Here is a 26,386-nt window from a genome sequence, read left to right on the forward strand (position 1 = left end):
TAGAAAACAGAAGAAATTTGGTGTGAACCTGCTATCCTATGCAATGCTTTCCCCTCAGATTATTTGCTAATTTTCACCTTGTGCAGGGAAAGGGGGAGAAGCCAGCAGAGGGCTTGGATATAAGGAGAGAAGACATTTGAACTTTCTAGAATCTTAAAGGGATGGAGACTAAATAAGGTTGCAGCTGCCAAGACTGGCAGGACTTGTAGGATCATGATCTTGGAGATAACGGAGGTGCAGAAAAGGGAATCAAATACTACACCCTAATTTCTCTCCAGGGGCTTCCCTGGTGGCTCAGATGGTCAAAGAATCTGCCTGCAATGTGGGACACCTGAGTTTGACCCCGAAGTACATTAAGATCCCCTGTCACTCCAGGGCATTTGCTCATTGATGAGAAGTGAAAGATTAAAGACCAAGAAGCCAAGAACAAAATGACCAACAAGCTGATTAGAACTTCAGAGCCTGGTGTGGTGCTCAGGAAACAAACACTGAATTTCAGGGCCCACTGAGAGCATGGATCGCAAACATCTACAGCGGTGTCAGAGAACTGCAGAGAGATCAGACCTAACAAAGGCTGCAACCTAAGTCAGCTCAGCCCTGACTGAATACCCACTCCAGTATTCTTGCCTGGAGAATCCCCTGGACGAAGGAGCCTAGCAGGCTACAGTCCATGGGTTCACAAGAGTCGGACACGGCTTTGCGATTAAACCACATTGTTGTTATTGCTTAGTCACTAAATCGTGTCAGACTCTATGCGACCCCATGGACTGCAGCACGCCAGGCTTCCCTGTCCTTCACCATCTCCAGAAGTTTGCTCAAATTCTTGTCCATTGAGTCAGTGATGCCATCAAACCATCTTTTCCCTCTATGCTTGATATTATTAGATACTTAGATGTTTCTATTAGACATTTCCCCAGGACTTCCTCTTTCATATAGAGCCATTTTTATTTTGTGATCCTTTTTTCATTCTGAAAAGCAAGAAGTATATAACATTTTATTCTGATAGTGTTAATTAATTACTTGTGGCATTTGTCCAAAATTAAGAATAGGTATAACTTAGTGATTTAAATTTATGAGTTAGTAGATACTGGATTGAATCTTGGCCCCACTATTCACTGACTGTGTGACTTTCAGTTAAGGACTTAAACCCTGTAAATCCATGGGCCTTGTCTGCAAAACAGGGATTAAATCAGGACCTTCTTCCAAGGGGTCATGGTGGAGAAGAAATCAAACAGTGGACAGGGAGTATTTACTACAACACCAGGAGATGAGTTGCATGGCCAGAGTCACCCCACTGTCTCAGGGTAGGACTGTTTTCTTGCTGACATGTAGCCTTAGGACATTGTCAGGAATTCTAGTCCCAAGACCAACCAAGATGTGGAAAATCCAAATTCATGGCCTGAAGACAATGAAGGTCTCAGTGAATGTCTAATCCCCTGCAAGTGCTTTGTTATAATTATTTAAATGTATCAACTGCTAGGTGGGAAAATGTAGGAGAATGTTCAGGAACACATAGAATGCAAGAGAAGGAAATGGACACTCCAGAATTACCACTTTGATTGATGGCGTAGAATAGGTATTTGGTTTATCTTCTCTGTTGTCGTGTGTGGGGCGGAGTGGACGTATTGCAAAAAGCAGTTGTTAGACATGCATATTTAGATGTAGGAAGAGAAGTGGTAGATGAGATATATTTAGTCAAATTAATGCACTAATAATTTATCCTCAGAAAATGCAAATCCCTGTTGTAGTTCTCTTCCTGAATGTAATTAAAGCATTCTTAGTGCAGGGAAGCTCCAGAACTTGAGATCATCTTGGTGTATGAGCAAAGAAGCAACTTGGTGTATATAACCTTGTGTTGACAATGTTATTTTGAGTTTCTTCTCTGCTTCTTTTTTTTTTTAAGGTTTTTTTATGTGGACCGTTTTTTAAAAAGTCTTTAATTTGTTACAATATTGTTTCTGTTATACGTTTTGGTTTTTCTGCCACAAGGTGTGTGGGATCTTAACTCCCCCCACTGGGGATCGAACTTGCCTTGAAAGTCAAAGTCCTAACCACTGGGCAGTCAGGGAAGTCCTTCTCCTTTGTTTCTTAATTAGAACTCCTAAATCTGTAAATGCAGTTTTTGCTTCCCCTTTCTAGGATGCTAATCTATCAGTCTTATCTCTTTGCCTACATTTAAAGCAAACATCCACTCTTACCTCTAAAATTCATTTGCTTCTCTGTTACAACCTCCCACTGATATGCCATGTTCAGGCGCCCGAGCTGACTGGTTGTTGACAGTTCTTGTAACAGTGGCCATATCTTTCCCTGTTGATTGCTGCCATTGATAATTGCCCTTCAGAGAAGCAATTGGAAGCCTTAATGTCCAGGTAATATGATGTATATTCACAGAGGAACTCACATCATCAACATACTACTCTGTTTTCAAAATGTACCCACATTTTAACTTGTTTGTAATAGTTGGCTATACTTTCCTTTTCTTTGTGGATTAGTAAAAGACATCCTTGTTAAATATGTTTCTGGGGAGTAGTTTGGTTTTTTTTTTTTTTTTTTGAAGCTCCATGCATTGTGGTTGCCATTGTTTAGTCATTAGTCCTGTCTGACTCTTTTGTGACCCCATGGATGGTAACCCACCATACTGCTCTGTCCATGGCATTCCTCAGGCAAGAATACTGGAGTGGGTTGCCATTTCCTTCTCTGGGGATCTTCCCAACACAGGGATCAAACTGGCATCTCTGCCTGCCAATTTTTTGGTCAATAAAATACATCTTAGATATATATTCAGGGTCCTCTTTTGCTCAAATAGTGTTGATTAAATTGATTAAACCATGTTCCGAGTATTGCTTCTGAAAGAAAACTAGTTCAAAGGCAGAAAGGAAAGTACCTTGACTTGGCCTTAAACATAATGAAGCTGATATGGTGTGTGAGGGTTTAAGATTTGAATATAAGTACAATTGTTAGCATTTAAATTCAGTGAGCTTTAAAGTTATGCTTAGCCCAGTGTACTTTGTTTTTAATTCAGCTTGCATAAAATTTATCATTTACTGTTTAAATAAATTATTTCTTTGAACATTTCTTTTAATTCATTATTTTAAGTCTTAAACATACCACCTCTCTGATGATATGCTGATCATGGTAAATGGTCTAATCTAACACTGTATAAACCCCACTGTATTAACTTCCTCCTCACCTGCCCATCACACGTTAATATAAAACTTTAAAAAAATGCATCTTGTGATGCATTCTTATGCCCATTTTGCATGTTACTATGGGCCACTTTCTTTCATTTTGACTTACTCTATTTTGTATGACTCCCCTTACCTATGAGCTAAACCAGCCCAAAGCACAATAGTGGTTTTCTTTATCATTAAAAAATATGTTGAGGTCAGTTTTCACTCTGTGGAAACTGGAATTCGTATTGGAGGGTAACTTCCTTGGGACCATCAATCTTAACAGTCTCATCTGTTTGATTTAGGTTTTAGACACTCTCCCTCTGAGTTCTGTACAGCACCTAGAATGCGGTCTACATGGTGGAATATTAATGATCATCTCTACGGATTATGAAGCAGAGAACAAACGGTTCTCTATTGATTAATCTGCACCAGAGTACTCCTGAATGGTGGGAGCGAAGGAAAGACTTCCCTGAGTTTCTGTCTCTTCTCATCTCATGGGTGGCACACATGAAAAATAAGCTCATTTGTAAGAGTTCATGAACAGTTTCAAAAGAATAGCGTAGAAAGATGAATTTCTTCTCCCAGAGATGGCCTACTTACTGATTTAAGTGAATAAGTTAGCATTCTGTCTCCACTCAGAGTGAATGGCCAATTAGTCAGGCTTTAAGTAAATTAATCTACACCTGAAATTCTGACAGCCGGCACAGCTCAGATGTGTGCGGAAGAGGTTTTGGCTGGTACCAGATATATCTGCTCTTTAAAAAATATAATAACATAGTGTGGGATGAAACCCAGCCACAGGTTAGGTCACAAGAAAGGCTACTGGAAGAATGATCTTAATTAAAGTGAATCCTTTCAAAGTGCTCTTAGCTAGAATATTTATGTTACAACTTGAGATGAAATTATATTGCCTTGTTTACTCATGTAGGTAGAAATAGATGTAGATAAAAGGCATTCATTACAAAGTTAACAGTAATTGTCCCTGGAGCTGAGTGTAATGGGGAATTTACTGCCTTATATGTATGTATTTTATTTTTATTTACATTGATCCTGTGTTGATTTATGGTCATGAATTACTTTGAAAATAATATATTTAAATCAGCCAAATCATAGTTTTAAAAGTAAAAGGCACTTAGTATTTTCATGCATGTGTGTGTGTCTGTGTATGTAATATTTAAAAATCTACTTGCAATTAGGAATGCGATTTTTAATACAGGTTATGCAGATATACATTAAAAAATATAGTAAGTGCATGTCTTAGGTAATGGCATAAAGTTTTAATGTCTTGTGTAAACACTGAATACAAGATGCAAATGAGCAGCCTAGATTAAAAGGTATCAAACAGACTTCAGCATCATGAAGCACATTTTAGATCCATCAATATCTGTATAGAGCGATCCATATCAATCAGTATCAGGCTAGAGTACCGCCAAGGTTCTGTTTTCAACATCATAGTGATACCTAATCAAGCCTTCAGTGGTGGCTGTGCCTAGGGGCTGGGCAAGCGGCAGACTGCTTCTCAGGGGACGTGACAGTGGTCAGTCCTAAAGGAGGAAGGGTAGACTTGGTGAGCTAATTTTCACCCAAGTGAGCATGCATACGTGCACGTGTGTGTGTGTGAGTGCAGAGGCCTCTGTATTTGGACCTCTTGAGAAGGGGAGAGGGAAACAAGGAAGAAATGCAACTCAGCCTCAGGTGAGCTCTTCTTTATTTGGATTAAGGTGATCTTCCCTCACCTCTCTTAGAGTTTCTCAATAGCAGCACGATTGATATTTTCGGCTAGATAATTCTTTGTTGTGGGGCTGTCCTGTGCTTCGTAGGGTGTTGAGCAGTGTTTCTGTTTGTTACTAGATACCAGGGAGGCGTCCAACCCATATTTACACTAAAAAATATCTCCAGACATTACCAAATGCTCCTGAGGAGTACCATTTCCCCAGGATAAGAGTCACTGCTCTCTCTGCTTATGAGAAGTCCAGGACTTCCCTGGAGGTCCAGTGGTTAAGACTTTGTGCTCCCAGGGCTCATGGCAGAGGTTCAACCCCTGGTCCGGGAACTAAGATCCCACGTGCTGCACAGCAAAAGAAAAAAAAAAAATAATAAGTGAATTATTTCTGGTTAAGGGACTGTAATCCAGAGACTCTGTACTCTTTTCATACACAATTTCTGACATTCAGAGAAATGACAAATAGGACCAAGAAGACTACAACAGACTATAGAAACAGATGTGCAAATGACCTGGTTATTGGTTATTATCAGGTAACAAATATCAGGGTAACTGTGGCAAATATATTCAAAAAGAGATGGCAAGACAGGTATTTAGACAATATCCAGTCCACGTGTGCTTCATCACTCAGTCATGTCCAGGAAAAAATAATACTGTTTTTACTGTCACTCCTGGTGGTTTGTGTATACATTTGTTGGTCTTCAGTTGGGAGCTTGTGTGTGTGTGTTAATTGCTCAGTCATGTCCGGCTCTCTGTGACCCCATAGATTGTAGCCTACCAGACTCCTCCTTCCGTGGGATTTTCCAGGTAAGAATACTGGAGTGGGTTGCTCTGCCCTCCTCCAGGGGATCTTCCTGACCCAGGGATTGAACCTGGGTCTCCCTCATTGTAGGTAGATTGAGTCAACAGGGAAGCCTTATACATGGTTTATTCTTAACTCTGGAACATTTTGAAGCCTAATTTCAGGATACTTGTCTTCATCAAGGTCTTGTGTTAGATTCTCCCAAGGAAATGACTGATCTTGGATCTCTTTAGCTTTCTTTCCAGTTTACTCAAGGACTCTCAGACTCATCTTCTCCGCTTTCATTGCTTGAAGTGCTGCTGTGGGCTTTGACCCTCAGGACCTCTTTCGTATGAGCTGATGCTAATTGCTCTTATTCCAACTCACAGTTTTGGTTTTGAGTTTTTTGAAGAATTATATGACTTCTCATAAGCACAGCCATGGAATAAACACTTGAAGTCTAGTATATTTCTATTCTTTTTATTACCAGAAGCTAACGCCCACACACCATGTACTTCATTGTAATATATCTTTTGTAACACTACTTCAAGAAGTGAAAATTAATAAGAATTGATTTAAAATCACATCTCCACACCAAAAAAAAAATAATAATAATAATAAATAAGTAGAGGATAAACAAGAAACTTATATTTGGAAGAGAATACATTTAGAATGTTTATTAATTATACTTTCCATAAAGCAATGATCATTTCCTAGCCAAAAAAAAAGAAAAGGAATATGTGAATTAAAATCCCCAGTGGAATTAGTGCAAGTTCTCATTACATAACACATCATGGGCAAGCAGTCAATCCTTTGGACTCTCAAGTAATCAGATGTATTTAAGCCAAAGATGTCTGTTTGGATTAAGACAAGATTAATCAGGATTCCTCTGATACTGCTTTTTGTGTGATGCAAACTTTATCATTGTTTCAAGCATCTAATATTTTATCCTCTTTGTCTTCTTTTATTACCTAATTTAATTGGCTGAATAACTTTTGCAGCAGCGATGCTAACTATTATCTCTAGGACTAATTGACTAGCCTTCCTCTTTGGCTAGATTAGGTGACAGCAGAAGTCATTTCCCTGAAGAACTGATATTGCAATTTCCTGTTCCTTCAAAGAATACATTGCTTTTCAAACAGTGGCACAAATGTTTTTGACAATTAGCAATTACATGTGATTTGTTTTTTATTATTTTGTATTCACTTTGATTTTATCCAAGACTTGAGTAAGAGACACATAAGCACAGTTTAACTCATAATATGAAGGGATCCAGAGTAAGATTAGGTTTTATTCCAAACAAACGACTATTTAACCTATGAATGAAAATGCTAGTGGTTCAGTCTTGTCCAGCTCTTTGCAACTGCATGGACTGTAGCCCGCCAGGTTCCTTTGTCCATGGAATTCTCCAAACAAGAATACTGGAGTGGGTAGCCTTTCCCTTCTCCAGGGGATGTTTTCCTGTGGTCAGGGAGATATGAAGGCTTGCATGAAGGACTTGCATTTCAAATACCTTTATTTTCTGACAGTTTTTCTGTTATCAGTACAAGCAGCTAATCATGTATTTGAGAGCTCTTTCTCTTTCAACATCATCCTTCTTTTTCTCTTCCCCTTATTTGGAAGCATATTTCTCTTTCTTCCTCTATCTCTACACTACTTTTAATATTCTTATCAAAATGAAATGTTTGCTCTTATCAGGTAGTGTCCAAGGAACAGGGAATGCCTCATCTGTTTGGTCCTCACTCAGTTTTTCTAGGTAGCTAAGACTAGTCATTACTCTTTGCATAGTAAACTTGAACTCCGGGAGACGGTGCAGAACAGGGAAACCTGGAGTGGCTGTAGTCCATGGTGTCGAGAACAGTTGGACGCGACTTGGCAACTGAACGAGATTAGCCATGGAAATCTCTGTGCTCTCTGCTCTTAAATATTTTATTCTAATGCAATAGTCATTCTGTCCCGTCTCTTGATACGCCTATTCTTTTTTACATTGAATATGAATATCGTTTAATAAAATTGGTAGAATTTTGTGAATGATGTCATCTTCCTTGAAGAGATAATTTACTTTTTGTCTGGCAGACATATGTACAAAGGCAGATAACTTCAATCCAATCAGGTGTTAATTTCTAAAGTGAAAACCTGGAATGTTTATGTTCTGTTCATCAATGCCCTCCTTCTCAAAGGTCCCCGAGTTCCAAGTACTATCTTGCCAGCCAGATGAAGAAGCCAAAATCTCCATTTAGTTTATTCATCTTTTAGATGTTGCTTCCTGCTTCATGCTTTATCCTCTTGCCCTAAAAGGTTCAGGCTTGACAAATGTATGAAGGGTATTATTTGTGTATTAGGGAGAACTCACTACCCTTTGGTTCCATTTTCTCTAGAATCTTGGCCACTTAAGTCCAGGCTGCCTTAGGAGGCTTTGACTTAATCTTCTATATTGACTTCTTGCTAGTTAAAAATTGTTTCTGGGGCTAGAGACAAAAAGGAAATAGGACTTTCATGTGTCACAGGAGTTTGTTGAAAAATAACATCAATATTGTAATATTGGTAGATTCAGAAATAAAGAATAATAAAAAATAAATTAGAAAACATTGCTTTATAGTTTATTTTTTCTTCATTGTAAAAGATTAACACATTGATAGAAATGTATTGTTTATTGTTAGATGAATTTCATTATTCAATTTGTAAAATAAATTTTCTAATTATCCCTGATGTGGAGAGTCCACACTTGTTTCAAATCAATTTAATTAGCACTCTTGAACTGTCTACTAAGGAAGTGATATATTCAGTCACACTTTTGAATTTTTTAAAGTGACGAAACCAAACAAGAATTTAAAAGTGATGAGGGCTTGATTCCACCTTTTCCCTTCTTGCCCAAATATAGTTTGTCTTCAAGAAACTTTCTGTAGAAATGTTTCTTTGATTATACCAGCTCTTTCACTGGTAAATAGCATTTGTTGCCTTGGTCTATCCTTTGACATTTATCTCATAGAGTATTTCATGGTGAATTACAATTGCTTGTGCTTATGACCTAGAATGGAGTCATTAATTCAGTACCAAACAAGTATATGCCTGGATGTAATAGGATTTTTTTATAATTTTTAATTGGAGGATGATTGTCTTACCACGTTGTGTTGGTTTCTGCTATAACATGAATCAGCTATAAGTATACATACATCTTCTTGAGCCTCCCACCCACCATCCCCACCCCCACCCCCACCAAGGTCATCACAGAGCACCAGGCTGAGCTCCCTGTATCATCCAGCAGCTTCCCACTAACCAACTTTTTACACATGGAGCTATTTGTATGGCAGTGCAATTTTCAATTTGTCCCCCCCTCTCCTTTCCCCACCCTGTGTCCACAAGTCTATTCTGTACGTCTGTGTCTCTATTCCTGTCCTGCAAATGGGTTCATCAGTACCATTTTTCTGGATTCCGTATGTATGTGTTAATATGTGATATTTGCGTTTCCCTTTCTGATTTACTTCACTCCATATGACAGACTCTAGGTTCATTCACCTCACTATAACTGACTGAGTTTTCTTTCTTTTTCTGGCTGATTTTTGTTTGCAGAATCCCTAAACTTTGTGAAGCAAGGTGCCACCCACTGTCTGGCCCAATAGATTTACCAGCTAGGAAGAAGGAGATTCCTTTTCTCCTTTATATTGCCTCATTCGGGATTGACCACATTGATTAATTACTTAAGCTCCACATTTCCAATTCCATTCATTCTGGTTTGTTTGTTTTTTTTAACCTTGAAACTATTGCTTAGTTTCTGAGTTATACTGGTAAATGAGTGTGATAGGGCTACCTAATTTATAAAATTTTTGTTAGAAATAAGTGAATTGAGTAATTTTAGTTGTTGTTATAGAAACTAATATTAAGGGTGAATAATGAGATCATCTTACTTCAAGGTCTAATAGACTTCCTCTGTGATAGTCTCCTCAAGACCTTGGGAAAGCTTTACAGAAAAGTGAAGTCCGGTGCTCCCATATGGCAATTTCAGTTTTAGACACTCTAGACAGACAACAGAAAATGATATTAGTACATCACTTGCTTAAATGTCTTGCATGCATGCTCAGTCACTAAGCTGTGTCCAGCTCTTTGAGATCCCACGACTGTAGCCCGCCAGGCTCCTCTGTCCATTTAACTTCCCAGGCAAGAATACTGCAGCAGCTTGCCATTTTCTCCTCCATGGTGTCTTCCCGACTCAGGGATTGAACCCTCATCTCTTGAGTCTCCTGCATTGGCAAGCAGATTCTTTACCTTCTGCACAAAGGTCTGTGATTGATTACTTTAATCCTTGTATACTAAGAAAACATGAATGTAAGGATTGACACTTATCCTCGTTTTTAAAAAGTCACCAGCATCTCTTCCTTGCCTAGTTGAAGTAGTGTCAGTGTGGCTTGAATTATAAGACATCTTACTGCTCACTTTGAAGCAGTAGGTGAAGGTGCCTCTTCACTGTAAATTTGTCTGATGGAAGATGACTTTATTCTCACACACAAAATATTTGTATTTAGATGAAATGGTACAGAATATTATAGTTCTCAAGTGTTTAATTCCTCCTTGTGGAAATTTCAAGGGAACTTCAGATGCATTTGGCAGGAGCTTTTCCTGGTGCAGTCAGGTTGCTATGGTAAATCTATTATTTTAGGCGAAGGGCGACTGTGTTAGTGAAGTGCTAATCTCTTTTCTGTTTTATGTGAGCCTCTAATTACTCTCCCACTGTTGAGCCTGTATGCAAGTGTGGTTTTTGCCATTTTTAAAAGTGGAAGAAAATAAGGTTGTAGAGAGTGTAACTGCTGTTACCAGGCTGGCAGGTGCCTTTGATGATATGTTGCTCTTCTTAAATAATCTCATTCTGGATCAGAAAATATAGTTGATTTTTGGGGGGAGAAATAGAAAGGAATGGATTTTATGTGAGTTATTGAAATTACAGCTTCTCAACATGTTTTTAAATTATAAATATGTAAATAATAATATCTATCACAGATATTATACAGTTACAGATCCCACCCACAGTTCAGTCCAATCACTTAGTCGTGTCTGACTCTTTTCAACACCATGGACTGCAGCAGGCCAGGCTTCCCTGTCCTTCACCATCTCCCAGTGTTTGCTCAAACTCATGTCCATTGAGTTGGTGATGCCACCCAACTGTCTCATCCTTTGTCATCCCCTTCTCCTCCCGCCTTCAATCTTTCCCAGCATCAGGGTCTTTACCAAGGAATCTGCTCTTCACATTAAGTGGCCAGAGTACTGGAGCTTCAGCTTCAGCATCAGTCCTTCCAATGTATATTCAGAGTTTATTTCCTTTAGGATTGACTGCTTTGATCTTCTTGCTGTCCAAGGGACTCTCAAGAGTCTTCTCCAGCACCACAATTTGAAGCATCATTTCTTCAGCTTTCAGCCTTCTTTGTGGTCCAACTCCCATGTCCATACATGACTCCTGGAAAAACCATAGCTTTGATTATGCAGACCTTTGTTGGCAAAATAATGTTTCTGCTTTTTAATATGCTGTCTAGGTTGGTCATAGCTTTTCTTCCAAGGAGCAGGCCTCTTCTAATGTCATGGCTGTAGTCACCATCTGCAGTGATTTTGGAGCCCAAGAAAATAAAGTCTGTCACTGCATGAACCCACCCACAGCCTGAAACAAAGACATCACCACTTACAGTAGCGCTCAGGCGTGTATTTAGTATAAAGTTTGCGTTCCGTGATCTACTAATGGTGTGAACTAAGTACTGTGGGATTAGAGAGAAGATTGCATTCTGACAGGTGACTAAACGAATCAGGGAGAATGAGGAAGGGTTTACGGAGGAGATTAGGTTTAAATAGGCTATTGAACACTAGGTTGAATTTTACAGAGAAAGTTCTGGAATATACGGCCAGTGAAATGTAGATATTTAAACCCCTATGGAGAGTTCCCTGGTGGTTCCCTGGTTAGGACTCTGCACTCTCATGGCCAAGGGCCTGGGTTCAGTACCTGGTTGGGGAACTAAAATCCCACATGCTGTGAGGAGCCGTCAAAGAAAAAAAAAACCTCACATGCTCTAATGTTCTGTTTTGTTTATATACCATAATTTTATTAATGAGTCTGGATCTGATAGATATTTCTGTTTAATCTTTTGAACTATGACTAAGTCATAGATATTGAGTACATTAATTAAAAAAAAATTCTTCCTCAAGTGAAAAATAAAATAAACACATATGCCAGTAGTTAGCTCATGCTTGTCAAAGAAACCAATAATACATGGTCAGGAAACTTGTTATATGCCTCAACATGTTAATGAAATGGTCACCATGAACACATACATCCTCCAACTTAAGAATTGATGCTGTCCTGGTAACCGGGGAAGGGTTACGTCTCAGGAGTGGTGTGATTGATGTTTCTCACGTCTGTCCACCATGGACTAGTCAACCATGCTCACTGCTGCTGTGTGTAGTTCGCCTCTGCCCACAGTCCGGATCACTGTTGTCATTCACACATCTACCCGTGACAGGGCCAGTGTGTTTATGCACAACAGGCAATATTATGCACAGCTCAGAAAATCTGGGTTCTAACACCAACATGGCTATATGGCTAATGTCTACTTTGCTGGCCTTCGGCAAGCCATTTAACCTCAGCGTACTTGAGTTTCCTCATCTCTTAAATAAATTGTAGAAACTCACGGATCCTCATGACATTTTACAAAAAATGAATGCATGCTTGTATATGTTTTCCCAGGGACAGATCTGGGGTCTCCCAGTTAGAATTCTTGATCGCTAACAATGGACACCAACTTCATTCACTGAAATGAAAAAAATATTTTGTTCCAAGGGCTTGGGCTCAGAGTGCAAGCTCGGACAGTCCCCTCACACAGCAACCCAGGGAAGCAAGGCCCTGCTGCGAACCGGCATCACTCGGGAGCTTCAGCCTCCCTGCATCGAGCTCACTGCCGTGCTCTCAGACTCGCCACTCTGCCATGGTCCTCGTGCCTTGCCTTCACCCTCAAGAATCCAAGCCCTGACCAAGGGCATCTGGTGTGTTCCTGCGCAGTCTGCCAGCCCCCTGGGAAAGGGGGATGCCACTGGGGAAGGGGGCGGGCTCCGTCTCCTGCTGAACTCAGCTCTGCCTCCAGGTAGAAAAATGGGTTGAAGGGCGGCCAGAACAACACTATCTATCGCCATATCTTTCACCAGATTCTCAAAGGGACCATGACCCTGCCACTTCTGCCAGAAAAGATTATGAATCACTGCATTAGATTATCTTTAATTATAACTCCGAAGTGATATGATTCTAAATACTGATTTTTCTTTTTCCTATCATATCCCAGCTCAGAATTTCTTTAACATGATACAAATGCAGTAACAGAATGACTAACAGCATTGCAGGGTCAGCCCTGAAGTATCTTACGATCCTTTCAGTGGGTGTGTAATTATGATGGTTGGGATAATGACAGGGAGTTAACAGATGTCTTCGAGTAGTCACTCGGCTGAATTTCTGGCAAACCAGCCCCAATTCCTCAGAAAAAAAGAACTGTGCTTTCTCATACAGCCTCCTGGAGCTCCGTTATGATATATTAAGATACAGTATGGCCGAATGTTTATATGCACAAACTTTAAGTATGAGAATAGATATAAATTTGGAATCTATCCCTGAAAACTGGTTCAGCAGAGATAGTTACTTGGCCTCAATATGTCTCAATCTCCTGTTCAGTAAAATGATAGTGATAATGTTAGTGCATGTGTGGTATCATGAATACAAAAGGATGGAATTGAAGAAATTATAGTGTTTGAGGCAGCTCAGGAAATAATGACGAAAGTCATAAGGAAAATAATTAAGAAATTCCCAAACTGTGAACCAAACTCAATTCCAAAACAAGTTTCTACTTTTAAACTTTAAGTCAAGGTTAATAAGGGTATTTAGGACATGAACTCTGACCCATGTTCCATGTTAAGATGAATTCTGTGAACTCAAAAACTGACACTAAATCACCACTAAAATATCAGGTTGAAATGTACCCATGAGATTTTTTTTTTTCTTATGTGGCAGACAGACCCAAATTAAAAATATTTTTTAATGACTATATTAGTTCAAATTGTGTCAGAATAAGTAAAATTGATTCAGTTATGTTAAATGGTCTCCTCATAAGTGGTATATGAAATATCCAGGGAGTTTCGTCATTGAAATTAGTCTTCAAAACTGAATGAAACAGAACATGGAAAGTAGGAAACAGGAGTCACCTATGAGCCAGGAGTTGTCACTTCAGCTCCAGCTCAACCGCCTTGGCATTTATGCTCGACCCTCAGCTTAAACTTAGGGACGTAGGAAAAGGTATTTCCTGAATTGTTAGCAGGCACAGACTAGATGTTGACCCAGGAGGTCTGGATCTAATCAGATGCTTGTTTTCCTGAGACGTCTTCCTCTGATGAGTGTGTTTTCCCTGTGTGTTTTGCAGGTAAGTGTGAATGTGGCAAGTGCACTTGCTACCCGCCGGGAGACAGCAGGGTGTACGGCAAGGCCTGTGAATGTGACGATCGTCGCTGTGAAGATTTGGACGGCGTGGTCTGTGGAGGTGAGCAATTCTCACAGCTCTCTGCCTGCAACCTGTGTTATCTGCTTTTCTTATTCTACCTCTCCTTTAAAAAAATTGATTCATATCAATGTATGACAAAACCCACTGAAATGTTGTGAAGTGATTGGCCTCCAACTAAAAAAAAAAAAAAATTCTGTTAAGAAGAAGATATACAAAAAGCCATATACAATTAGCATATGGTAGTGGTGTTGGTGGTATAGTTGCTAAGTCGTGTCCGACTCTTGCGACCCCATGGACTGTAGCCCACCAGGCTCCTCTGTCCATGGGATTCTCCATGAGAGTACTGGAGTGGGTTGCCATTTCCTTCTCCACAATTAGCATATCCATATATGCATATACGTATACAATTAGACCCATACAATTAGCCACATACAATTGGGTTGGTAATGACCTCGTACTCTGAATGTAGTCCATGTGTATGTATGTGAAAGAACACATCATCCTATTGGTAAAAGAAGATGGACACTAAACAAGATTCTCTGAAGACAGGGAAAGGGTTTGCTTCAACCAAGCAGTTTCCAGTTTTTATTACTCTACTGATAAAAATTGATCCGGGAAGTAAGTATCACCTGAGACTTGAAAAAAGAAAAAAGCAGTTAGATACACTCCAAGTTAATTACACAGTAACATGAGATATACACTCTGTTTTCATAGTGAATCTGAGACCCAGACACACGCTTGTTACTGTTAGTAGCTCAGTCATGTCCAACTCTTTGCAACCCCATGGACTCCTCTGTCCATGGGATTCTCCAGGCAAGAATACTGCAGTGGGTTGCCATTCCCTTCTCCAGGAGATCTTCCAACCCAGGGATCAAACCCACATCTCCTGCATTGTAGGCAGATTTTTTACCGTCTGAGCCACCAGGGATAAGCAACATAAAGGAAGAATGAGGCAGATAGAGGGTCGTTACAAAGGTAATACTGCAAAAAGGAGAGTCCCAGGGATAGAATGTTGCCAGTGCCCACCTGAACTTCATCCAGGGGACGGGATGAGGGTCACCGTGGTTCCATTTCAGTCTTGCAAAGATCCGTATTGTAGAAGGTGCATGCTGATTATGGCTCCTCCCAGGTTTCTAGGACAATCGAGGTGAACTGGACATGGAACCACACAAACAGAATATAACTCTATCTGTTTAAGATAATTATCATAATGAATTGGGTATTGTTATTGGGGGGAAAGTCCCCAAAGGCACATATAAGTGAAGGGAGCTGACCATCCATTTCTGTCATCTCTGTGACCACTACGTATGGCTGTCTAGCAACTCTCTCTCTAACCAACTATAAAACACTTGGAATTTCACCAAAAGTATTTTCCTCTTTCGTTTTCTTGTGAGCCAGGGGAAAAGGCCCTTTTTAATAACTGTTGGGCCGGGTGTTTTGTCTCTCCCAGTTCCCATGACAGCCATTCTCAGAGATTCTTCCTCCTACCCTAATCTCACAAACAGAAAAGTGAGTGAGGTTTGGGGCGTTAATGTCCCATCTCTGAAAAGTGCCAGACCCAATGGCAGGAGCTGTGGAATTTAGTTCACAGATCTTTTGCTAAACCACAGTTTTCCCCAGAGTGACATGCAACTATTTGTACTTTATGTCAATATTACTATTAGTTTAGATTTTCCCTTTACTTATAATAGTCATCAGAAATATCTAAACAGACTATAGTCCTTTTAATTGTTGTCATAGTACAGACCTGATATATGTGCATACCCATTAAATAATGAATACCCCTTCCCCCAGTGAGTCTGTCTTTCTCTCCAGCTTTGGGGAGGAAATCAAGATAAAATGAATCTATATATCTTCTTGTTAGATGAGATCAAATGTTTAGTAGGTAAGTGAGAAAACATCTCACAGTGATAGTTTTTTAATTTTTGACACTCCGTGTCTGCACTTTGTCCATCTACCCAGAGTTGTCTGTGTCCTGGGGGGCGGGATGGGGGGGACTGACTCCCATTAGCCAAACCAATAAAAGACAAATGTACAAACTAAACATCAATTACTTGATGCTATACAATCAGAAATGTAATTGAGCTAGAGACTAGAATTTTTGTAAAGAAACTCTATGAGAAGTCAGAATCTGAGATTAAGATTTGGATGCAAGTCATTTATTGGAAGGGGATTCCCAGGTGGCTGAGTGGTAAAGAATCTGCATGCCAATGCAGGAGGCACAGAAGACATGTGTTCAATCACTGTGTTGGGAAGATCCCCTGGAGGAAGAAATGGCAACCCGCTCCAGTATTCTTGCCAGGAAAATCCAAGGGACAGAGGATCCTGGCAGGCTGCAGTCCATGGGGTCACAAAGAGTTAGACATGACTGAGCATGTGTGAGCATGAGAGTTTATTGGAAAAGGGAATGAGTTACTGGTAGGAAAGTGGGAAGATGTGACAATGGAGAGGGGGCAGCCAATGAAGACCATGGTATCAACCCAATTACTGCTGTGGTCAATTGGAGATTCATCCCAGTTCAGAGGAGGAAACTCTGAGTAAAGCACACAATTTTTCTATCATCAGTCATGGGTTGAGGATTGCTTCTTAGGAGGCGTTAATTCCCAGGCCACATCCAGCCTGTCCCACAGGTATCTGATCAGAGCAGGCTTCAGTGGCTGGAGTAAACCTCTGGGCAGAGAACCTCAAGGGGTGCTAAGTGAAAGTCATCATAACAGGAAGGATGGAGTTGCTGGGACACCACCGCAGAAGGGCCCCCAACTCTCCCACTAGGTGGTCTGTCCTTTCTGGATGGTGCAGACTCTCATTCTTTGACATGGTCTACAGGTTGCTGATCATCCAATCCACCCTCTCTTTGGTTGGATGCAGGATGAAGCACAGTAGATTAGGCAGTAGCTGGAGAAGCGTTGATCTATTAATACCTTATTCTTCTGGTTGAGCCTTGGCTACGATTTTCAAGATCCTTCCTCACATATTTAGAGATTAATTCCTAGGTGGTTGATCTTCCCCAGTATAGATGATAACGGAACATAATTATCAGAGGACGAATGTGTTTGGAGGTTGGGGAAAATGTTGCTGCTGCCTCTGTGTGTCCTGCTGCATGAGAACTCACTCAATTATGTCCAACTCTTTCCGACCCCATGGACTGTAGCCCGCCAGGGTCCTCTGTCCATGGGAGTTCTCAGGCAAAAATACTGGAGTGGGTTGCCATTTCCTCCTCCAGGGGATCTTCCCAACCCAGGGATCAAACCCAAGTCCCTTACATCTCCTACATTGGCAGGCGGATTCTTTACCACTGGGTGTGTCTGCTAGCACCTGACACATACTCACCAGATAAGCATAGCATCTTTGACTTGTGTAACCAGATGGATTCTCTCAGTGCTTTTTCTTAAATGTCAGAAACCCGCTCTGCAAAATCACCTATGCATTTAATTTCATGTTTTAGTGACCAAAGGATCTCAGAACACTTTTCAAGTATGTAAAAGAAACACTTCACCTTGGAAATTTCCCTTGAAAATATTTTATGTTGTTGTTCTTTTTTAACAAATATTTATTTATTTGGCTATGTCAGGTCTTAGCTGTGGCACATGGGCTTTTTAGCTGAAGCACACGGGCTCCAGAGCACGCAGGCTCTGTAGTTGTGACCCGACGCGGGCTTAGTTGCCTCACAGCATGTGAGATATTAGTTCCCGGCCCAGGGATCCAACCCATGTCCACCACATTGGAAGGTGGATTCTTTGACCACTGGATGGCCAGGGAAGTCCCCATGCAGTTGTTCTTAAATTTCACTTTGATATTTGAATAATGTCCTTGAGAGATTTGGGGTTAGAATGATACCATTAATTTAAAAGGTGTCTGTGGATAACAACGATCAATTTCACTTACCTTCTCCTGCTTTCTCTGAGCTCTGAAGCCCAGGTGGCAGCATGAATCCCTACATTCTGCCACAGATTTTGCACTGGAACCTATGCACATATCTGTACACGTTCCAATGTATAGTGTTTTTGCTTTCCTTTTCGTTCACTTATGAATCTTTTCTATGATGGTGGCTCAATCCTACTGCTTGGAGGAGGTTAGTTCCAGGAGAGAGGGAGATGTCTGCATCAGTGGTCAGCTCATGTGTATCCATAGTGACTTCGAGCTAGAAATGCTACACAACATTTCTAATCGTCACTGATGCTCTGTAAGTGTTCCTCAACAAGATAAGTCCAGTCTTGGTATTCCTGGTGACTATGGTCTATAAAGGAGCTTCCAGAGTGGCTCAGACGGTAAAGGAGCCACCTGCAATGAAGGAGACCTGGGTTTGATCCCTGGGTCGTGAAGATTCCCTAAAGAAGGGAATGACAACCCACTCCAGTATGCGTGCCTGGAGAATTCCATAGACAGAGGAGGCTGGCAGGCTACAATCCAGGGGATCGCAAAGAATCAGACATGACTGAGCAGCTAACACACACATGGTTTATAAAGTTGCCATGAGCAGGGGGTTGGCAAATACTGACTCTTGAGGGAAATACGGGACTAACTAGGATTTCACCTCTGCTCCTGGCATTTTCAAAAACCGATCAATACATAACCTTGTTTCGTGTGTGTTTCTATGTGAAGACATACTGTGTCACATATAGTTAATTCACCAACATTGAGCTCATGGCCAGCAGCCCTGTAACTCATGCCTGAACAAAGATGATTTGGCTCACAGGTTTCTCCGTAAGGTACATCACAGCCTTTTTGCACTTAGGAACACTGGCTAGCACTTCAGCACTGTACTTGGAGGCCATCGAAAACATCAAGATCACCAATGGAAGGTGCAAAAATGTGAAGAGTCTAGCACCAACTATACTGGGAAAAGAACACTAGTTTTCAGTGTAAGAGCTGAGTCAAGAAGGCAGAGCGTGACCTTCTTTGACCTCCGCTGGGAGTGTGAACCTTGCACACCTCCATTTTTCACCATTTGCCCTGTGTTCTCAAATGACCTGGAAAGCTTACTGAGTGCTGATTTCAGGAATACAAATAAACTTTAGGGAGTAGGCAAATTCTCAAATATGGAATCTTCAAATAATGAGGATCAAGTGTAATTCATATTCTCACTGGAAACATCACCTCCCACGTGAGTTTTGCACTTGGCCTCAAATTGTGATTTCTTTAAGACAGTTGTGGAAGGAATCCTTTGAGCCTTGACTGTTAAAGGGGTTCCCTGGTAGCTCAGCGATGGCCATACCACCCTGAACACACCCAATCTCATCTGATCACAGAAGCTAAGCAGGGTCAGGCCTGATTAGGACTTGGATGGGAGACTGCCTGGGAATATCGGGTGCTGTAGGCTTTGGGCTTCCCTGGTGACTCAGATGGCAAAGAATTTGCCTGCAATGCAGGAGACCTGGGTTTGATCCCTGGGTCGGGAAGATCCCCTGGAGAAGGAAATGGCAACCCACTCCAGTATTCTTGCCTGGAGAATTCCATGGACAAAGAAGCCTGGCAGCCTACGGTCCATGGGACTGCAAAAAGTCAGACATGACTGAATGAGTAACACTGACTATTATAATCTTGAATTTAATTAATTTATTTGGCTGTACCTCACAGCATGTGGGATCTTAGTTCCCCGACCAGGGATCAAACCCATGTCCCCCTGCATTAGAAGTGTGGAGTCTAAACCACTGGAATACCAGGGAAGTCCCTTGAATTTAATATTTTTTCTCTGCTGGTCTCTGGAAAGAAATTACAAGAGACATGCTGTTAATTAATAAGTTTGAACATACAGTAATTCCAGTATTAAAATATATGGCATACTAGATCCATTGATAAGGAGACCACAAGTTCCCTTCACAAACCAATAAAATATTGTAAAGTAATTAACCTCCAATTAAAAGAAATAAATTTATATTAAAAAAAACAAATCAATAGTAGAGAAAAAAAATTTATGTAAATGTAATTTGCTATTTAGGAATATAAATGACCAATTGTAATGTCAGTTAAGACTACAGACCTGAGGCTCTCTTGGTTCCAACCTTGGCTCAGCCCCTTATTCCCAATATAACCTGAGGCAATTTACATATCCCACTTCTGTCACCTATAAAAGATGATTATATGTCTCTTATAGGGTTATTGTGGGATTGAATGAGTTAATGCATATAAAGCACTCAGGGTTGTATGCAGCACACGTGTCATATGTAGATACAGATATTACTGTTGTTAGTGTTGCATGCGTGCTAAGTCACCTCAGTCCTGTCCAATACTTTGCGACCCTATGGACTGAAGCCCACCAGGCTCCTCTGTCCATGAGATTCTCTAGGCAAGAACACTGGAGTGGGCTGCCATGCCCTTCTCCGGGGATCTTCCCGGCCCAGGGATGAACCCACATCTCTTACGTCTCCTGTGTTGGCAGGCTGATTCTATACCCTGAGCGCCACCTGGGAAGCCCATCATTAGTGTTATATACGTATATAAAGATGAAAGACAGAACCGGGCCAGTTGGAGTTTATGCTGTGGCTTACGGTAAACTCTAGGACATAGACCAGAACTCATGTTTGCTTACTAATTTCGTTTTATAACAGTTTATTCAGAATGATGACTGTCGGCTTTTTTTTTTTTTTTTTTTTGGCATAAAGCCGTCTTTATCCTCACACTTGACACTGAGCTACCAAATTACAGTGGCGACATGCATCCCAGGAGTGTTTTTAGTGGCTCTTACTCAGCAGGGTGCCTGGAGGGAAGCATCTCATGGGTTTGCAAGCGTGAAGTAGCATAAATAATATGAAACTGACCCTTAAGGTTCGAACCGCCACATGCATCACCAGTTTCTGTATTCCTGAAAATACCCGTTATCATAAGAAAATATTATCTTATTTCATATTATCCCATCATGTATATAGCACATAATTAAGTCATACTTGTTCCATGTAATGACGTCACTGCCTCTCAAACACAAGCATGCCTGTAATTTCTCCTAGACACCTTTACTTCTGACCTGTCTGCTTGCATTCCTCTTGGTTCAGTCTTTTTAAAAAAAAAAAAAATTTTTTTGTTTGAAACAGACTTTTATGCAGAACACTTAGTTTGCTTCTAAAAATGTATATTTATTTATTTGGCCGCATCAGGACTTGGTTGTGACGTGTGGGATCTTTCCTGGAGGCGCACAGGCCCTCTCGTTGTGGCCTCCAGAGTGCTCAGGCTTCAGTAGTTGTAGCATGCAGGCTTGGTTCTTCCACGGCATGTGGATCTTAGTTCCCTGACCAGGGATCGAACCTGTGTCCTCTGCATAGCAAGGTGGATTCTTAACCCCTGGACCACCAGGGAAGTCCCATCTTGGCTTAATCTTTAACCCATGGAAACTTGCTCTGTCTCCCACCATTCTGCCTAACTGACTCTCCGGGGTTATTCATAGTTCCCAGTTGCCGAAATCTGAGATGCCATTCAGTTCTCATTCTGCGTGACCACTTTTTAGCATAGGGTTCTGGTTACTCTGCTTTCAGGTCCTCTTGATGTGGTCTTCTCCCTGGGCCTCAGAAGCACCTTACCCCATTTCTTCTTTCTCCTCTCTCGTAATCATTTTATCTGTTTTTCTTGTTTATCTCTCAGAGGCAGAAGAAAGCAGTTGTTTTTGTTCAGTTGCTAAGTAATGTCCAATTCTCTTGCGACCCCATGGACTGTAGCCTGCCAGGCTCCTCTGTCCATGGGATTTCCCAGGCAAGAATACTGGAGTGAGTTGCCATTCCCTTCTCCAGGGGATCTTCCCAACCCAGGGATCAAACCCACATCTTCTGCATGGCAGGCAGATTCTTTACCACTGAGCCACTGGGGGAAGCTCTCAGAGCCTGCCAATAAATCTTAGCATTTCCCTATAAATTGCCTTTGGATGTCTTTTCTGCTGTTTGCTGCCCTTGCATACCCTCAGCTTCTTCCTGTTTTCTCTTAAGGTCAGTGTCTCCCAAGATGATTTCTTAGCATCATTCCCTCCTGGCTTCATACTCTTCAAATTCAAATTACTTATTTCCAATATGGAAATCCCTCCATATTCTGCATGGTCGAAACTGACATAATCATTTATTTCTTCTTTAATTCAGGAAATATTATTGAGCCCCCACTGTTAGCCAGCACTGGAGATTTCATGATGAATCTATTAGAGTTGATGGTCACACTTGAAGGGTGACATTGACGAAGAAAGGACAGTGAGGTGGATGGTCTGAAAAGAGAAGCACTAAATCAATGAAAGCATACATCATAGGGGATCGGACATAGACTGGAGGCTACAGAAGCCTTCGCGAATGCCTTCATATCTGGTCAAAACTATACGATGCCTAATATGTGCTTATGTGTGCATGTTACTTGCTCAGTCATGTCTGACTCTGCGACCCCATGGACTGTAGCCTGCCAGCCTCCTCTGTTCATGGAATTCTCTAGGCAAGAATACTGGAGTGGGTAGCTTTTCCCTTCCCAAGGATCTTCCCAACCCAGAGATTCAACTCGGGTCTCCTGCGTTGCAGGCAGATTCTTTACAGTCTGAGCCACCAGGGACGGCAACTAATATGTGCTTGATACGTATTAATCAGCTACACATCGTGACCACCACATTTGGTAATCAGATGCAGAGTATTTAGCCAGGTGAGGGGAGGCGGATTGACCCAGAACAAAGTGTGCTCAGGCATATGGCAGAAAGAGAGGATGACATGGTCAAGGGATTTTTGAGAACCAGAGAGAAGCCCTGTGTGATAGATGATAAGATATCAAAGAGGAGCAGAAGATGATAGATTTTGTAAACATGTTCTTGATTTGAAAGCCTTTATTGTGGCTCAGCTGGTAAAGAATCCGCCTGCAATGCAGGAGACCTGGGTTCGATCCCTGGGTTGAAGGGATCGAACTACTCCCCTGGAGAAGGGAAAGGCTACCCACTCCAGTATTCTGGCCTGAAGAATTCCATGGCCTGTATAGTCCATGGGGTCACAAAGAGTCAGACACAACTGAGCAACTTTCACTCTCACTGAAAGGCTGATCGGAAACCATAGAAGGGTTTAAACAAGACAATAGCATGATCACTCTGTTTAAAAAGTACCCCTGGCTGTCAGGTGAGGTCTGGATTGCTGGGAGGAGTGTGTGTTTGTAGGGTTGGTGGGTAAATGCGGATTCAGGAGATGAGTCCTGGTGAGAGATGCAGGCAGGTTAGCTAGATGGAGGACAATAAAGATGGAAAAACTTGTGATGTATTGGACAACACAGAAACAACATGACAACAGGCTCCCAAAATCCTTTGACTTGCTGCAAGGGACACAGCCCTCTGTTAAACCCCTCCTCCAACTCCCCGGAAACAGATGAATATGGTAGATGCCAACCAGGCAACATTGCTCTTGGTAATGTGACCTATGGCTGATAAATTTCAACCAGATTGGGAGGGATTAAGAATGAACTGTGAATGTCTTATGGGAAGGCCACGCTTTTCTGTGAATGTTGTGTCTCAGCCAACAGGCATGTCTCTTGAGGATTTTCTGGAAGCTATGCTTAAGGAATCATCGGAAGAGATTTTGGGCTCCTATGGGGCATGAGACTTCTAAGCCAGAGAAGCCTCAGCATCTGTGCAATGAGGAGTTCATCTCCAGGCATCTGAACTGCATTACCTGAAGAAAAGGTTATCCTCAGACTGTGGTATATATAAAGCTGTTATCCTCATGAACTGCTGTAAGGGCAACATGGAGAGGAACGCTGACAGGACGTGGCTCCTGTCCCATCCCACATCCCTCCAAGGAGACCAGTGTCAATTGTCAATCTAAATGTTTGGTTGAACCTGAGAAGGGTGACCCCCACCCCACCCCGGGAGTAAACTTCCGGTTTATGGCTATTCATGATTGAAGGACACGAGTGAGGGGCAGGGGAGCTTGTGGGGTTACTCACAAGTTTCTGGGTTGAGCATCAGATGAATGGAGGAGACTATGTTTTTCTGTACTGTTGTCTCCATCTATTTAAAAAAAGAATGCTTTCTTCACAGAAGGCACAGGGAGTAGAGAGTCTTAGCCCCTAGACCACCAAGGAAGTCCCGAATACATCTGTTTTGGATGTCTTGAAGCACCAACTACAGAATGTTTAGGACGTTGGTGTCATATAAACCAGCAGTTCTGTGCCTTGAGGAAGGAGTAGCAGTTACTTCGTTCAAAGAATTTAGTTTCCACATCATGTGGCCAGTCCTAAAGGAAATCAACCTCGAATATTCACTGAATGGACTGATGCTGAAGCTGAAGTTCCAATACTTGGGCCACCTGATGTGAAGAGTCGACTCATTGGAAAAGACTCAGTTGCTGGGAAAGATTGAAGGCAAGAGGAGAAGGGGGCGGCAGAGGATGAGATGGTTACACAGCATCATCCACTCAGTGGACATGGATTTGAACAAATTCCAAGAGATCCTGAAGGACTGGGGGTGCGTGGCATGCTGCAGTCCATGAGGTCACCAAGAGTTGCACATGACTGAACAACAAGAACATCACGTGGCGGCCAGTGGAGAACAAGTCCCACTATGAGGCATGCGTGAGGCTCACTGGCATCATCCCTCTGGTGTGGCTTCAAAAAACAAAATTGGCATCACTAATCTGGGGAATTTTCTCAGTTCACTGCCAGACCCTGAGTCGTAGTATCTCTGACCTTGCACCTGGAGGGCTGGACGAGAAGCCCATATACCTAATGTGTGACCAGAGATCAAAATGCAGGTCCCTGACTCCAAAGCTGGGACTCCCTGAGCATTTCTGCAAGCAAGTAAAACCCCAAATGATGTAAACCTACTTAATCAGTGGGCGCATGAGACCTAACAGGCAATGATGTCTATCCACCTTTCGAACAAAAATAGGACTTCCCTAATGGCTCAGTGGGGGAAGAATCTGCCTGCAATGCAGGAGACACAGGAAATGTGGGTTCGATCCTTGGGTCGGGAAGATCCCCTGGAGAAGGAAATGGCAACCCACTCCAGTGTTCTTCCCTGGGAAATCCCATGGACAGAGGAGCCTTGCAGGCTGTGGGCAAATGAGTCACAAAGAGTCAGACACAACTGAATGACTAAGCACCAACAAGTACCGACAATAAAACTGAAAGTGATTAAACCAATTCTGGTAGGCTGGGATCAGTTAGCAAGCATACCTGAAGGTGAATGTAAGCATTTACATAATTTTAACCAGTTCAGTTTTGATTACACCAAAATTACAACCTGAAAATTAGAGTCATGTGAGTGACTGGCACAGAGAGAATCAGTAGGAAATAAGACTATGCCTCACTTAATCAACTTAAACTGGTGACAAAGTGATGGCTCCGTGGTAAAGAATCCACCTGCCAAATTCAATCCCTGAGTCAGGAAGATTCCCTGGAGAAGGAAATGACAACTCACTCCAGTGTTCTTGCCTGGGAAATCCCATGGACGGAGGAGCCTGGCAAGCTATATAGTCCATGGAGTCTCAAAAGAGTTGCACATGACTTAGTGACTGAACAACAACAAGCAGTGTTCAGTGATCGTAGACTGATGTGGACCTTCTCAGTTCTCTATTAATGACAAAAATATTATGTGATCAACACATGCATGGATTTTTTTTTTTTTAATCAGATCTCACTACTGAGAAAAAAAAGCTTTGGCTGGAGTGATAGTCCCTGGGATCTATTTGTTTTTAAGTGACACTTGACTTTAAGATTTCATAAGGAAAATGTATCTCTGTGTTGGCTCTTATATGTTTAATTGTTCCTGGTGACTCAGACAGTAAAGAATCTGCCTGTAATGCAGAAGCCCCGAGTTTGGTCCCTCGGTCAGCAAGATCCCCTAGAGAAGGGAATGGCTACCCACTCCAGTATTCTTGCCTGAAGAATTCCACTGACAGAGGAGGTTAGCAGGCTACTGTCCATGGGGTTGCAAAGAGTCAGACACGACTGAGCGACTCACACTTTACTTGAGGAGATAAATAGCTGAAAACTTCCCTAAAATGGGGAAGGAAATAGTTACACAGGTCCAAGAAACCCAGAGAGTCCCAAACAGGATAAACTCAAGGCGAAACACCCCAAGACACATATTAATCAAATTAACAAAGGTCAAACACAAAGAACAAATATTAAAAGCAGCAAGGGAGAAACAACAAATAACACACAAAGGGATTCCCATAAGGATAACAGCTGATCTATCAATAGAAACTCTTCAGGCCAGAAGGGAATGGCAGGACATGCTTAAAGTAATGAAAGAGAATAACCT

At 41.6% G+C, this 26,386-nt stretch overlaps 1 protein-coding gene and 1 pseudogene across 1 annotated transcript in view; both read left to right on the top strand.

Annotated features, from left to right (window-relative positions):
- ITGBL1 (integrin subunit beta like 1) overlaps window positions 1-26,386 on the top strand; it is a 213,959-nt gene that overhangs the window by 168,789 nt on the left and 18,784 nt on the right. The window contains exon 8 of the mRNA XM_061132991.1: window positions 14,113-14,229. Within this exon, the coding sequence (XP_060988974.1) occupies window positions 14,113-14,229 (117 nt within the window). The remainder of the gene's footprint in view (window positions 1-14,112; window positions 14,230-26,386) is intronic.
- LOC133049745 (5S ribosomal RNA) lies at window positions 19,392-19,510 on the top strand (annotated as a pseudogene).

This window comes from Dama dama, chromosome 30 (assembly GCF_033118175.1).
Source record: "Dama dama isolate Ldn47 chromosome 30, ASM3311817v1, whole genome shotgun sequence".
NCBI lineage: Eukaryota > Metazoa > Chordata > Mammalia > Artiodactyla > Cervidae > Dama > Dama dama.